Below are 17,659 nucleotides of genomic sequence, written 5' to 3'. Positions count from 1 at the left end.
ACATTTATTATAGATTTTTTATATTTTCAAATACTAATTTCAGGACTTACAATCTCAAGCTAGTCGCACTTCAATGGATACGCCAATTATTGAAGAAGACAATACTTTAAAAGTTTCTTCGACTTCATCTTCGATTTCACCTTCACCACCGCGTACACCTTATAGTGCTGCATTAGCAGCTGGTGAGGCTGTACTAACTCATCGTATGCCTGATACGACTTCAACCGCAGGTGAATATGGTCTTGGCCGCATACAATTGTCTATACGCTACAGTGTACAACGTCAACGATTAGTGGTTACAATACACAAAATAATGCACATACCTCTTGATGATCCATCAAATATACCAGATCCTTATGTAAAATTATATTTACTGCCCGGACGTAGCAAGGAATCTAAACGAAAAACTAGTGTCGTGAAGGATAATTGTAATCCGGTATATGATGCTACATTCGAATATTTAATTTCTACAGCCGAACTTATGCAAACAGAATTGGAAGTTACCGTCTGTACACAAAAAGGGTTCCTCAAAGGCGGAAGTCCAATTATTGGAATGGTAAGTAAAAGTAATATTATTACCTGTATAATAACAAAAAGTATAAAAAACTCTATTTAATCTGTAATAATAAACATAAATAGAGAACACATTTAGGTAAATTTATTATACTACTTCTGACGGTTCTGTACCTAAAATTAAGATTAAGAAATCGATTGAACAAAGGAATAGTTACTAGGTGTATATTAATAACTTTACTAATTCCATTAGAGTACTACAGTAAATACTTGAGCCTCAAATCTCAAAAGTACACAAGATTCATGTATTTAGTTTCATTTTTTTGACTCAAAGTTGTTGCTATATGAATCATTAACATCTTTAGTAAAAATGTATCAAAAAGTATTAAGGGTTAAAAATCTCTTGCATTTTAATATCAAAGAGCATTAAATATTGAATGGTCCGTGCCTATGTCCTTGAATTATTAATACCCTTGAGTAAAAATTTTTACTCATTGTTAATACTAACAGCATTGAGTACAACTCCACAGGTCAATAGTGCAGTGATTTCTGAGTATTTTTCAGTACGGGTATTTAAGTAAAGGATAAATTCGAACATGAACAAAAAAGGATAATACTTCATTGCGGAAAGACGTGCTTACGCTTAATTAAAAAACAATTAAAATATATAGAAAGGATATTTCAAAATTTAAATTAAAGTCAAATTTTTGAAAAAAGTGTTTAATTAAAATAACTGAAAAGCCAAATGGATACGAATAATGATTATTACAGCAGAATAAAGCAGCTAATCAACACTGGTACTTATAGGTTATCTACTGCAAAGAAAAATACTAGCACCATTTGGGCAATATTTGCCAAAATTAAAGAAAGTGATGGTTCAATTTCTAAAGAGGCAGTTTGTTGCTGCATATGCAAAACTGTACTTCCATATTACGGAAGAAATCAATTATCAAATCTTGATTGTCATGAGTGCTATAAATCATATTTAGCAGTAGTTGATGCTTGTACTGCTTGGATAGTGGAAGATTGTCAGCCATTAAGTAAGTTACATGGAAAAGGATTCCAAGAAATGATAAAAATTTTTATCAAAATCGGTGCAAAGGTTGGCGAAAATGTGGAAGTAGCGGATATACTGCCGAACTTAACGACAATATCTAAACGCCTTAGTACGTTAGCAGAAGAAAAAAAAGCCGAAATGAAAAACGTAACGAAAACAAAGATTGCAAAAGAATATGCATCAGCTACGATTGATTTATGGACAGACGATTCTATGGAGAAGAGTTATTTATGTGCAATATTGCACTTTCCCAAAAATTTTGAAATGCAGAATATTGTTCTAGGAATAAAATCAATGGATTGCATATGCCCAAAGGAAATCAATATATACACTAAAATATCCGAACTATTCAATGAGTTTGGCATAAAGGACTCTGAACCAATTATTTTTGTTACTAAGGACAGTAATATTGAAAATGCGTTTCCAACGAAAGTAATATTCTGCGCTAACCAGTTACTGTCTAATACCATTAATATTGCCTTCAATGAAACTTTGGAATTGCAGGATATAATTGAGAGCTGCAAGCGACTTGTAAACTATTTCAAAACAGCAAATTTGCAGCACATGTCTGAGACATCGGTGAAAAAGGATTGCATAACTGGATGGTACGCACATTTTACAATGCTTAAGTTTATAAAAAATAACTGGTCGAGGATTAAAGAAATTCTTTTGCAACACGGAGAAGTAAATTTAACAAATCACCTGGATATAACTATAGTAAAATCCCTCGTCGTTCTATGCACTGATTTCGACATCATATATAAAAAATTACAAGATTGTACTTCACTTACGATTATTTTCGTAATACTATCTTTAGAAAAGTTAATACGAAATTGTAAACCAAACGAAAATGATGGTTCAGTAGTTTTGGCTTTTAAAAACAAAATAATTGAAAGCATTGAAGAAAACTTTAGACCAAACCTAACCATCATTCATCATGCAGCACTGTTTTTATATCCACCAACAAATCGCAAGTATGATTCGGCTGCCGTCAAAGAATTTTGTGTGAAAAAAATTATGGAGCAACACAACCGATCTTCTGAGGTTACTTCGTTATCTACGTCACCGTCAAAATTACCATTACCGCTAAAAGTAACTGACAAATCAAGTACTGCTGCAATTACTTCTGATAATGAATTTGAGTTTTTCTTTCCAAACTTAATAAACGAATCCTTAATGTACACCCAAGAGGATGCAATGGAAGAAGTTGAAAGCTATGCAATGAGGCAGATCAAAAATACTAAAGATTTTGACGCTTATGAATGGTGGGAGCGCTACAGAGACATCTATCCAAATTTATATAAAATCGCTCTCAGCGTGTTATCTATCCCCGCAACCAGTGCAGCATCTGAAAGAGTGTTTTCTTTAAGTAAAAATATGATGGAAGAATTGAACTGTTTGGAACCTACCAGTTTAAGCAACATTTTGCTTTTAAATTCGTTATCAAAAACTTTTAAGAAATAATTTAACACAATTAACATATATAGTTCAAAAATTTGCTTGAAGTTGGCATTAATGTATATATATTAGTCTACATTATATACCTATATTATTGCATTCATGAAACACAATTTTTTTAAATTTTAATAAACAGTACTTATAAAATAATATTAATAAAAAATATGTTTTTATTTAAAATCACGTTTTGATATACTTAGCTTATTTCAAATCCGATAAAGCTAGTCGAAGAAAAGAAACTTATTACTTTTGACTATTAAAAAGTGATTTCGTTCCAGTTCAGCAAAGTGCTGAAGACATGAAGAATTTTTTGCATTTTTTTATACTTCGGTCGAAATTATGACCGAGAGGTATCTAAATGATTTCCGTTGTCAGTTTCATTTTGGAGAATGACTTCGTGCGATGAATTACAATATTTCGATTGTACTCGTCAATTTCTTACCCATAATCGTTAAAATTCTTCCTAGATAATATGCTGCATTTACCGCCTGAACTTTAGGAATAAATTCACTGTCACCAATCCTTTTTTTACAAGCGAATTATTCCCCTTTTGGTTCTGCCGCACTTTGATCGATAATTTAATATTTGGATCTGCAACATTTCATTACCAGTTACAATAGCCGACATGGTTGACAGATTGCTTTAAAACTTTATAAACTTGTTTTTGCAATTTTAAATAGTTTAGACTTTTTGGTCGTTCATGAGAGTATGTAACAAACAAATCGGGAACAAATCTTCCGTTTATCAAAATTTTTGATCAAAATTCAATTGGCTATACTTTTCGGTATCCTATCGATTTCTTCGATATTTTTCGTAGATATGTCGGGCGTTTCGGCGTTTAGTTCATTACTAGTGATTTTTGGCGACTATGCGAAGTCATCGTCTTTATTCTACTCATTATTATTACGGAATTCTTACAGAGGTCTGTTAATAAATAAATATTAAAACTGCCCAAAACACTTATTAATACTATGTAAAAAGTTAAATGACTCTGAGATCAGTTTTTAGTGAACAAGAACTAATCCGATATTGGTCCATCTTCCATACGCACGGACTATGGACTATGGTAGTAAAATTCTACCACAGCGGGAGTCATATAATTCTTTTAAGTACCTTAAGAAAGTATACTTATAAGTAAGCAATTTAATTAATAACAGAAAATTTTTCCATCTCTTTTGATTTGTCATCGCCACCGCTTATCATTTCAATCATTCATAACAAATGTATTTAAAGAGTATAAGTTGTATTCGTTTTAACATAGCAAAAGTACTCCATGTACTTGATTTAAGTGATTATATTCTTCTTTTCAGTACTCTGATTTCAAGCATTTTTAGTCGTATATGCAGCACGTTATTTTGAATCTCCCTTAACAGCATCCTTTCTCAAAATGTAGGTATACCTACTACAAAAATACTATATAGCAATGTTTAGCTATCAACAAGTTGCAAACACAATTCTTACCTGAATAAAACAGATGCCTGCATTTCAAAGAGATAGAAAATTTTCAACCACTATTGTTCGTTTCATATATTTCTTTTATAATTTATAATTCTCATGTGTATTTTTGGCAAATGTTAGTTTAAATACGATTTGAATGGAAAAGACTTTGTTCTTGCTTCGGCAGAACATATACTAAAATTGGAACGATACAGAGAAGATTAGCATGGCCCCTGCGCAAGGATGACACGCAAAATCGTGAAGCGTTCCACATTTTTTTGTAGAATTAAAATAACATAAAAAATTAATTTATATGAGATTATTACTAATATATTTATAAACTATATTCAACTATTACAATAACATGTTTTTAAAATAACACATAATTAAATAAAATTTTTCTTTTGCAGCTTAAACTATCTCTCAATGAAGCCGAAATCTCCGGTAATGGTGTTAACTCTTGGTTTGATTTGGTTCCCGAAATGAAACATGACTGAACGGATGTACACGTGAAGGAATTTTTGAAATCGGTTAAAGCAACTTTTTGAATCTCTCATGCAACTCTTCATGTTAAATTGCACTGCTTTAATTTGAGGAGCTGTGCTGTCTACCAATTCTCAAGGCGGAAACCTTTTTTAAATATATATAAATTTTTTGTTAAATTATTTATTTTATGTAACTAAAACTGTGCCTATTCTAAATTGTCTTTTAATCAAATATTTAGAAATATTTTAAATAATATTTTTTTTAGAATTATGTGCCTTTATATTTGGCTTTTTGTAATTTGTCGTAAAAATTCCTTATTAAATGCGAAGGTATAATCATCATCAAATTAAATTTTTAAAATTTTCTTTCTAATCCTTCTTTGTAATGATTGTTGTGAGCTATGGTAATTAAAAATTTTATTAAAATCTGCACAACAATTGAAATAAATTAACTATTTACATTGTGAATATATTTATTTAAGATTCTACATATTTACTGAAATATATGTAATAAAGTGTTTGTATCTCAGAAATTTATAATACCTTTTTTATTTTTAAAAAAGTGCCAAGAATGCTTTTTTAAAAAGAGCACAACTTATTGAATATACTTTCCTATTTTATGTTTGGAAACTAACGAAAAATTAATGAAATGTTTATGAAATTAACAACAACACAACAATTTATGGACTAAGTGAACAAACTAATCCGATAATCCGAACAGGGAGATATCAAATCATCCGGAATTATTTGAACCAAATATTTTCTGAATACAGAAAAGTATTCAGAATTATTAAATTAAGTACTCAAAAACTAATTAAGTTTGAAAGACTCGTTGTTGTAGAAAAGAGAATCAACCAGTCACAATCTTTCATTTTTGGAAGATTATATATGACCCATATGACCCATATCCATATTCTAAAGTATGGGACACCAAAAAGAATAGTTTTGATATAGTTTAAAAAAGTTTTACAAATTTTAAAAAATTACTCTAGTGTTTATTTTCACCCCTACTTTCAAACAATATGCAGTTAATACAGGAGGTAATTATTCTATAATCTAGAATAAACTAGAAGATATACATATATACGGAAAATGGCTAAAATGTCATAGCTATAAGCTAAATAATGCTACTATTCTATAATAAGTATAGATAATAGCTTTAGTTGACATAGTAATTACTGACCTATAGCTAGCATCTTTAAACAACGGGTAATTAGTTATCAATAAATCAAAAGTCAGAGAACCACAACAAAGAAATAAAAAACAATAAATCAAATCTCTACTACCTTAGAATACATATGACACTAGCATTACTTATTACGTTATATTAAATAATTATTATATTTTTAATAGTATTTTATTGATATTACTAATACAATTTCTCACAATAGGAGTTTAAGAAAAACTGAATAATATCTTTCAATTTTGATATAAACATAATTAAAAATTCATATTAATTTTTTAATAATAACTGTGTGTTATATACTTTACGCACTTTTCATATTTTTGCATTGGTTTAACATTTTCGTAATATGAATATAATGTATTATATAAATCGGATGATGAATATTTAATTTTTAAAATAAAAAATAAAAGAATTTTGAAAAAAAATGTGGAACGCTTCACGATTTTGCGTGTCATCCTTGCGCAGGGGCCATGCTAATCTTCTCTGTATCGTTCCAATTTTAGTATATGTTCTGCCGAAGCAAGAACAAAATCTTTTCTATTCAAATCGTATTTAAACTAAAATTTGCAAAAAATAACATTGAGAATTATAATTTTTCTAAGTACAACAATAAACTACAATTTTTATGAAAATAAATTTTAGGGTTGAACTAAAAGCATGCTTCGTGCAATTTATCTCTTGAAACTCTAACACTACAGGTAGAAAAGGATTCCAATTTTGATTTAAAGACAAACTACTACCCCTGTTATTTCGACACTATGTCGATACCAACTTTAACAATATATTATTTGTATGAAAAGAGCTTAAGAATTTTCAACTACAGTTTACTGGTGTTCTCTATTAATTTTTTTATGAGCAATAAAAAAAATATTTTATATACACTATCATAATCACAACAACAAACATTTTATTATTGGATGTCATCTGTAATATAAAAGAATATCGAACTGAAGTATCACAATATACGCATATATGTTCTTTCCTAATATTTTGATTTCTTATATGCGAGTAACATATTTATCTTAAAAATTATTTCCATTGAAAAAATCACGTCCTTAAATTTTACATCAATATCGTACTGGTTCTTCTTAAACCCTAAGTGAATGTAGTCTCATTAGAGGTTAAGCTAGCAACTGGTATCTACTTAGAGTAATTTCATACCTACATGATTGAAGCAAAAATGTTTTTTTTAAGTAATTAACTAGTTTACATAATATAACCTAATTGTAGATTTTAAAGTAACCACTAAATCTATTTTTCCTCAGTTTACTTTAATAAAAACATTACTGAAAACAAGCCAAAAATTAGTGATACACCAGAAAGTACATATTTTTAGTATTTTTAATATATATCTTCCTAAAATGGTATGAATATTATTTTATCGGTTAACAGTTTTTACATTTCAAAATATATCATACATACATATATAGTTTCGAATATATTATTTGGAATACGTAATCAAATCTTATCATATAAACATAAAGCGACGTATCCATTCAAATATAGACTTGGCAACCCTGTTTTAGTCTAAAAATAGCTTGTACATTACATACACATCCAAATGCACTCAGTATTAATGTGTTATCATAAAACGATTTATAATTCTTGTATGCATTTTCAGAAAAAATTTGAATATATATATCAGTTTTAAAATCACGTAATTGTTCTTGCTTCGGCAGAACATATACTAAAATTGGAACGATACAGAGAAGATTAGCATGGCCCCTGCGCAAGGATGACACGCAAAATCGTGAAGCGTTCCACATTTTTTTGTAATATTTTTTTTTATTGTAAAAATTTGAAACATTTTTACTTAAAAAATTAAATACTATTTAAAATATATACCAAGCAAATCATAGTTTTTTTTTTTAATTTTGATAAATACAATATTTTCCAATGAAGTGAAAAAATTTCAAATATCGAATATATCCGAATAAATAGTAGATTGATTGAAAGTAATTTTTACGTAATAGCTTTTCGAGCCGACAGGACACTTCGACATATTACAACAATAAAACATATTCGACAGATAAATGTTTACATCAATTATAAATCTTATATATATAATTCTTCTGTACGTGTGTTGACAGTGAACTCCTCCTAAACGGCTGAACCGATTTTGATGAAATTTTTTGTGTGTGTTCAAGTGGATTCAAGGAAGGTTTAGATTCACAATTTGGCCCACTGGATAATGTCTTTTTAATCAATTTTTTATTTTTTGGTATCCATATACATTTATATTAAAAATTTAAAATTTATTCATGCTTACTTTGATTTGTTTAAAAACTTTAAAATCTCTAAAATGAATCGTAAAACTGCCGTTGCATAGCTTAAGTGCATTTAAATTCCGCAGCATAATTATAGGTGAGCCAATTTTTAATCTTAAGTTATGTGGTGGTGTTCCTGGTAAATCCAGCGAATTCAAAAATTCAACACAAAAAAGAAGAATTATATATATAAAGATATAAATATCGTACAAAAAACAATGCCACGTCTTCGACGGACTCGGAATTCACAATTACTCCAGAACCGTCGGTTAAATAGATCGGCAGAAAACAATGAAGATGTAAGAAACCAGGATACAATCACACGTGCTAATGAAAGTCAAGAGCAACGCAGCGATCGCCAGGAAAATTTATTGCAAAGGGAAACAACGTTCGCCGGGTCAGCTAGTATATATATATATATATAGACATATTCAGAAGTTGCAAGTATATTTGAGTTATCTTCTTTAACAAGCAATGATAACATTTTTTTTGCACCAAGACCGAACTATTTATTACTTGAACACTATTGATCATTAATTTTAGTCTCTTCCTGCTATAAATATAAAAATATAAATATTTATATAAAGTGCAATGGTGCGGCCAAGATTGTACCGGGGCATTATTATCGAAAATTTTTTTTAATGTGTTCCTGTAAGGAAGGGATTTACCAAGTCCCTTCCTTAATTTTTACTATAAAAATAAGAAATTATAAACGATATAATTTTATGCTGAGAAGACTGTAATTTTTGGGATTATATTATAAAGCTTGCCTAATCCAATATATAATTAAAATAGAATTTCAGTTTTGTGGCTTTTTATTGTAATATAAATAAAGATACAATAAATATTTATTTACACCTATAGATGTATATGAATGAATGTATATGTATAACATTTGAAGAAATAACTATTTAAATATGCTTATACATATATATTATATGATATTAATCATTTCATAAAAGTATTTTATTGTTATTTTTCGTTTAATTTGGTACCTTCTCTTATATGAACAATTTATAATTAACATATTTTACATATATTATCTTTACATATGTATGTGAAAACTATACTAAGAAATATATATTAAATTTTTAATAAATAATGTTATAATTCTTATATATGCAAATGTGTAAAAATATTATTTTTATATTTATTCATTTTTAATTTTATATGATAAATTTTTAATTTTAAACACAGATTTGGTTTTTAATCTTAAATTTTTATATAATTACATGAATGCTTAATTAATAAATTATTTATTCCATAAATTGAAGTTTTATGTATTTGTTTAATAATGTTTATAAAAAAAATTGTTACACAAATAACAATTAAAATGGACTTTTCAGGCTATAAATAATTTATAAATTGCAATTAAACAATTTAAATTGTATAAAAAATATTTATTAAATCATTTTAACTAAATTTGTGTTTACGTTCAAAATGATATTTTTATATTATATATTTTTATTTATAATTAAATTCTTTATTAATTCTATACAACAAATTAAGAATTATAAAATTAGAAGGCTGAGTATATAATAAATAAAAGTAATGTAAGTTATGAAAATTTTAACATATTTTTTAAAAATGTAAAAGTAAAGTAAAGCATAAGCATTAATTAAACAAAAATTATATAAAATATTAAGTAAAAAAAATTTTTTGTTTAATGAAATAGAACTTATTTAAACAATACCAAAAAAAAAACAGAAAATGTCAAATAATTCGAATCTCTAAAATTTATTAAATATGATATATAAATATACACTGAATTATACACTGAAGATGGTCGAAGTAGACCGAAATATTTGTAATATAAATAATTTTGTATAAAAATTAAAATATAACTAAATATTCAACACAGTTTAAAAAGTGTAATTTTTTATTTTGTTTAAAAAAACATTTTTATTAATTCATGTGTTAAATAAACAACCAAACCCCAGTAAAAAATATAAAAACTAATTGAATATTGGTCGTAATAATAATAATTTATTAGATATAAATATATATATTTATATACATATCTAACATTACAAATCATAAATTGACATAATAAAATTTTGATCGACTGTGTATATACCGTTTTATTAATTTTTTATTATAAAATTGTCTTATTATAATAAAATATAATTTTTAAAAATAATTTAAAGTGTGTACGCATATTGAACAATTGACCAATAATTTCATTTAAACAACAAATAATTATAAAACTGTGTAATAATAACAACACGTTCATAAATTTTAAATAATAAAATATTACTTAAAAATTTATTTTTTGGAAAATACTTTAAAAAACACAAATCTTTCAATGTAAAAATTTTTAGTTGTATTTAAACTCAAACTTAAAAGGTGAAAATATTCAAAATAAACAAAATATGTTATTAATAAAAATTAATTTCAATTATTTATTTTTTTTTCTTTATTTCTAATATGATTTTCGAAAATGGTTTTTATACATAAAAAATGAATATTATGCATTATAATCGAAATTTTGAAATAATAGTAATATATAATATGTAAAAGTCAGATTAATAAAATAGTTTTATAATTATTATAATACCATAATTATTATAATTATGATTAATAATTATATTATTATAATTATTATAATATTATTATAATTTATAATAATATAATTATAATAATTATATTATTATAAAAGTCAGAATAATAAAACAAATTTTTATAATTATGATAATTATAATTAACTATTACATTATTATAATTATTATATTATTATAATATTATTATAAGTTATAATAATACGATTATAATAATATAATTATTAAAAGTCAGAGTAATGAAATAAATTTTTATAATTATTACTTATTATTGTTAGTAAGCTTTTAAGAAAAATAAATTAGAGATATAAAGTATAAAATGATTTTCATTAATTATTATAAGCCTTCATAATTTTTTTTTATAGTAACTTCTTATAATTTTTAATTCTTATATATATAAAATGATATTTTATATAATGTTCTTCACATAAATTTATTATGCATATATTTGCTTAATTATAAATATTTGTTTTGTATATATATATATATTATATATGAGTTTGTTTCTTACTTATATGTTGAGGTAGTTTTTTTCAAATTTGTTGTTTCAATTTTAATAGTATTAATTTCTTAACTTTTAAAATTAAATTTATTTTAAAAATAATTTTTATGTTAAAAAATAAAATAAAATATTTCCATTTGTACTACAAATTTAACTTATGGTAATATTAAACATTTTGACATTTAAATTAACTGTTGGAACACAAAAAAAATTAAAAAACGATTTATATATTTATTTCTTGCGAATAGAAAATTAAATAAAAAAATACACATTTTTAGTTTTTGGTATTGATTCAAAATATAAGCAAATAAATTATTTTTTAAATTTTTATGTCTAAATGGCGTTTAATTTTACAAAGGAACATATGTGCTTGATCAAAGTAAATGTAAAGATTTGTACCCAAGAACACTAGGAAATTTTTTTAATAATATCTGAACATTTTTATACATATATATATAGTACACACATTTTTATATATATTTATAACTAGTTATATATATATAAGTTTTATGTCATATATTGATATATAAATATATATATGAAGCTCCAGCATCCTAAAATTAATTACTTGTACTGTAGTCACAAATTTCTTGTAATTGTTATTTGATCAATGTATTATAAGCAACTTGTTTTGTTTATTTTTGTATATACTATTATTGTTATTTATATAATGTATACACGTACAACATACAACAACAGTGCTTATTATGTAGTCCTTAAGCCCTTAAATTGATTTTTAAATTTCAAATGATTTGATTACTTTTTAAGCCTAACATTAAGCAGCGTAAAATTTTAAATTCTTATCACTTATTTCTGTTTATTTTTAAATTTAAGTTTTATTCTTGTCATATTTGAAAACCCTAAAAACTTTAACAAGTAAACGCCTTCTCCAGACGTTACTTTATAATTTACAAAAATTTATTAAAGCCTAACTAACCTAAAACTTAATAAACCATTTTAAATTGTTCGCAAACCAGGCTTACTAAAATTTTTACGTATAATATAATATAATATAATATAATGATCTTAAAGTAAGTTTTTAACTTTAATCACCTATTATTATTTTGTATACATATATTATTTTTATATATAAGTTACGTGTAAATTTCGTTTCAAATTTCTTGTACCAATAAAAACCACAGAAAATGCGTACCATATGAAAATATATACATTAATATAACTGTTTTAATTGAACAATAGAGTTACTTAATATTAATTAAACTAAAGTATACATTTTGTGTTTACTAACCGAAAGACTAAAAGCAACAAAATATAATTAATTTTGATATATTATGAACACATCAAATTTTAAAAAGCACTTGACTCCTTTACTCATAATGTACAAACGCGATGAGATGCACTTTACGAAATATATTAAATATACATATGAAACAAAAATTAATAATATAAAAATAATATTAAAAATATAAAAAACTATTTTAAATATATATAAAAAAAAATATTAAAAATATTTAAAAAAATTCTTACCATATTTTTGTGTATTATTTAAAACCGATAACTATATAATATTTAGTGCCAATAAAATGTAATATTAATCGCAAACTTATTTACTTAAGAAAAGACAAAATAATTTTAAGTTTTTCAACATATTTGTATCTAAAAAATATAACCATGTTAAAAAATTAAATGTTTGTTTTTTTTGTAAATTGTAGCATTTCTATTAAATTATGCATTCGTTGGAACTTTTAATAATTATAAGTTTTTAAACATATTTTCATCTAAAAAAATTTAACCATTTGAGGAAAATTAAATATTTGCTTCTTTTAAAATTGTTGCATTTCCATCAAATATATATTTAATGAGTTCATAACCTCACATCTGTAAGAATTAACTGTTATGCAGAGATGTAAAGCACACTTTTGAAAGCTAACATATATTTTTAATAATTGATTAAAAGTTGATAACTATACAGTTAGTAATTTCTCTTAAATATACTATCAGCCGTAAAATTAAATTTTATTTGAAATTGAAATAAATTACTTAAATAATCATTAATTAAAAATAATTAATAAACATAATTAAAAAAATTATTACAATATAATGCTAGTATACTTTAACTATAAATTTCACTTTATAAATAAAAAAAATTAAAATGTCCGCAGAACTATATAAAACACTACATTTAAAAATGTAGAAAATGTTTATGTAAAATAAAATAATATGCAATATATAATAAAACATAAAAAGGAAAGTGAGTATGAAAACAGAATTCAAAAAAAAATAATAATACTTAAATTATTAATAAATTAACAACAAATCAGATATTCCTTTATATGTGTATGTTAACCATATGCAACACTTCACCCGCAGAGATAATATTGTTAGTATCCACAATTTTAAATAACGAGATACTTAACCAAATAACATAATAAAAATCAGAGTAGGATATATAAAACACTATTCGAATTAATATAATTTAATTATTGATGCTCTGAACTGTTACGATGTTAGTTGATTAGCGAACTCGTTACTCTAGAGTGTGAATACCACTTATATTATTATATTATTGAATTAATTAGAATTAAAATTATAAATATTTCTTACACATATACATATAATATATATATATATATATATATATATATATATATAAGAAATAAATAAATTCATTAATAAAATAAATAAACACATAAAAATAATTTGTGTGTAAATATTTCTTACACTCAAATTATAACTAAAAACTTTTAAATCTATGTTAAAAATTATTTTAAAAAAATACCACTTATCAGCATTTCAAAATATTAGATAGTAACATATATTTTCATTTAATTACATTCAAATTATTTACTAATCACATTTTTATAATTTTTAAAATATTGAAAAGTATATTATTATTAATAAAAAAATTTTATAATCATTTTAATATAAAAAAATTTTTGGAAAATATAATAAAAATTTATTAATATGAAATATTCATCAAAATATAAAATTATTATTGTTGTAAATGATAACATATATAAAAAAAAATTTATAAACAAATACAGTTCAAAAAATAGACAAAACTGATTTTAAATAATATTGTGTTATAATTAAATAAATTATAACGCATAAATAGATTTCAAATTGAACTAAAAAAACTTATTTAAAATAAATTTTTAGTTAAAATTATAATATATAGTTAACTATATATATATAGTTAACTATATAAATAAATATGTATATATAATTAACTAAATAAATTGTATTAAATAGTATTTAAAATTAAATTATAATAACAAAAAAAATATTGATATAACTAAAATTAAAACAAAAACATTACGTTCATGTTAATGTAGAATGTTTATTATTATGAATAAAGCTACAAGAGTTTTATTATAATTTAAAAAAAAGTGGAAATCAGATTTAAAAAAAAAACATTTAAAAACAAAGAATAATATTATATTACATAATAATTGCGAAAAAAGATCAGAAATATACTTTCAATATGTCAAAAATTTTGAAATTTTAGAGAAGAATATAATAACATAATGAGTTGAAATAATATAAATGTCAAAAATTTCGAACTTTTGAAGAAGAATGTAATAACATAATGAATTGAAATAATATAAAGAAATTTATTTAAATTATTATAATTAATAAAAAAATTATTACAAATTTATAAACAAGTGAAATTTAAGTAAAAGTTAAAAAACAAAAATTTAAAAAAAAATAATTAACAATTTTTATAAATCACGTTAAAAGTAGTTTAAATAAATTAATATAAAATATAAAATACAAAAATTAAGGCAAATTTCTAAACAAATTAATATAATAATTGCAATAATTATCATACTACTTTTGAATACTTTTAGTATTCAAAATTTAAAAATTTAAAAGAAAAATGTAATAACAAAATTAATTGAAATCAATTATATTAATGTCATTATAATTATATTATATTAAATTAATTTATAATAATTCAAAAATTCACAAACCGACGAAATTCAAGTTAAAGTTTAATTAAAAATAAAAAAAAAACTAATTAAAAAATAAAAAAAAAATAATTAAAAATTATTATTATTAATTATTTTAAAAGTAGCCAAAAATAAATTAAAGTAAAATGTAAAAAACAATAATTAAAAAAATTGCCAAACAAATTATGAATTCTATACAAACATTTGTTGAAATTAATTTTAAATAAAAATATGAAACCAATAATAACTTTAATTAAGGAAATTATTATATATTTTCTTGAAATGAAATTAAAATAAAAATAAAAAAATTAAGTTAATTTAAAAAAAAAAAAATTATATAAAAAGTGTTAAAATCGAATTTAATCGAAGTTTATGTAAAAACAAAAACAGTATTAATAAAAAAAATTATTGTCAATTGTATAAAATAAATTTAGAGGAATTAAATTTAAATACAAATATAAAAAATGAGAAAATTAATTTGAAAAATGTAATATTAATTGAAAAAAATGTTCAAATTAAATTAATTTAATATTAAAAAGAAATTATTAATAAAAAAACTATTTATAAATTTTATACAAAATATTTATTAAAATAGAAACAAAAAATAACAATAAATTTAAAAATAAAATTTTTTACACATTTTAAAAAATTTGGTTGGTTTCAAAGTAAAATAAAAACAATAAATAATAACAGAAGCAATAATAGAAAACAGAAACATTGTTTTAAATATCCATTTTACAGAAATTTTTATTGAAATGAAATATAAGCAAAAATATAAAAAAATATAAAAAATAATAACAAAATTAATTTTAAAAAGTTTTATAATTTTTATAAAATAAATTTATTGAAATAAAAATAATATATCAATACAAAACAAGAAAGTTAATTACAAATTATTATTATAAAGGTATTATATAAGATTTTGTTAATTTCAAATTAAATTAAAATAATAACCTAACAGAAACTATGACTGTGTAAATAAAATATTAAAACAAAAAAGAGATTTAAATATGTTGAAATTTTTATTCTTATAATAAAAAAAGGCATCTCATCGAACTGAACAACTTCCAAGTTACATTTACCATTAATAAAAAAAAGTGCAACATATCACAAACAATTTTTTTAAATACATATAGGAAATATTTAAAAATTATTTAGTTACAGCATATATGCTTAGTATTTTAAAAATATACACATAGAACCTAAATATTAAAGAATAGTTTTCACTGTGTATTTTACTTTATAATTAAACATATTCCATTAATTAAATATATTGTATTTTTATTAAAGTTTTGTTTCTTGAAACCCTTTTATGTACTTATTATAAAAACATTTCTATTTATTTAATTTTTATATAATATATCATTAAATATTTGAAGTAGTAAAGTTCAAATATATATTAGATAATAAAATTGTAGTATTTTTTAATTCAATATTTTATCATTATTTTTTGTTGCTTAAAAAAATATTTTTACATGTATTTGAAAATTATGTTGTTTATAGAAAATATAATATTTATATATGTATATATACATGAATATATAGTTTTTGTACATTGGCTTATGATCTAAAAGTTTTATGTTTTTTTTTTCTCTTGTTTTAATTGTGTTGTAGTAAAAATAAAATAATTTTTTTTCTTTTCATTAAAAATATATTTTTCATTTTTAAAAATAATAAATCAAATATAAGCAACTAAAATAAATATTTAGACATTTGTTGTATATAAATGTATGTAAATTTAAATAATTAGAAATATATCACCTTGTATATTGTTGTATTTATGCTTTCTTACAAAATTTACATAAAGACTTTTTAATATGTACAAATTATTTATAATTTTATATTAAAAGCTTTAGTATTATATATCAAAACAAATATATTAAAAGTAGTTAAAAATATATATTAATGTTACTTTATGGACAATAAACAAATATATTAAAATAATATGTATTTATAACCATTTAAAGAAAAGATAAATAAAACATTTTTAAACTTTGAAACAAAGCGAGCAGTAAAACAGTTTCTACATAACCACATTATAAAATATATGTATAATAAAAGCAATAGTATGTATTCAAAAATACATGTAATAAACAAAAACATAAATTACATTGTGCTCAACATGTTTTAAGCCAAAATTCATGAAAACAATTTTAACACTTCTGCTTTTCTCTTCCATACTCATTTCTTATAAATTATGCAGGTAAAACGGGTAGCTCAATAATTTCTTTTAATTTTTAACTTATCATATATAACTTTTCCATTCGTTTTTTTAATTTAAA

At 22.7% G+C, this 17,659-nt stretch overlaps 1 protein-coding gene and 3 non-coding genes across 7 annotated transcripts in view; 3 read left to right on the top strand and 1 right to left on the bottom strand.

The window, feature by feature from the left end:
* LOC119678120 (extended synaptotagmin-2) overlaps window positions 1–5,341 on the top strand; it is a 38,999-nt gene extending 33,658 nt beyond the window's left edge. For 3 of the 4 annotated variants that reach the window (XM_038089787.1, XM_038089786.1, XM_038089788.1), the window contains 2 exons: window positions 44–556; window positions 4,876–5,340. In XM_038089787.1, coding sequence (XP_037945715.1) covers window positions 44–556; window positions 4,876–4,962 — 600 coding nt within the window. In that variant the 3' untranslated portion in view covers window positions 4,963–5,340. Of the gene's footprint in view, window positions 1–43; window positions 557–4,875 lie in introns of all 4 variants that reach the window. The other variant, XM_038089789.1, reaches the window with a different exon arrangement.
* LOC119686611 lies at window positions 4,637–4,743 on the top strand. Its single transcript, XR_005253015.1, has one exon. It is a non-coding gene; the product is annotated as a U6 spliceosomal RNA (small nuclear RNA).
* A 1,215-nt stretch (window positions 5,342–6,556) lies between the features above and the next one.
* Window positions 6,557–6,663, bottom strand: LOC119686610. Its single transcript, XR_005253014.1, has one exon. It is a non-coding gene; the product is annotated as a U6 spliceosomal RNA (small nuclear RNA).
* A 1,136-nt stretch (window positions 6,664–7,799) lies between these two features.
* On the top strand, window positions 7,800–7,906 carry LOC119686609. The gene has a single exon (XR_005253013.1). It is a non-coding gene; the product is annotated as a U6 spliceosomal RNA (small nuclear RNA).
* The last annotated feature ends 9,753 nt before the right edge of the window (window positions 7,907–17,659 follow it).

The sequence above is a fragment of the Teleopsis dalmanni genome, chromosome 2 (assembly GCF_002237135.1).
Source record: "Teleopsis dalmanni isolate 2A chromosome 2, ASM223713v2, whole genome shotgun sequence".
NCBI lineage: Eukaryota > Metazoa > Arthropoda > Insecta > Diptera > Diopsidae > Teleopsis > Teleopsis dalmanni.
Note: the sequence above shows the minus strand (reverse complement) of the source record. Positions and strands in the feature narration are given on the sequence as shown.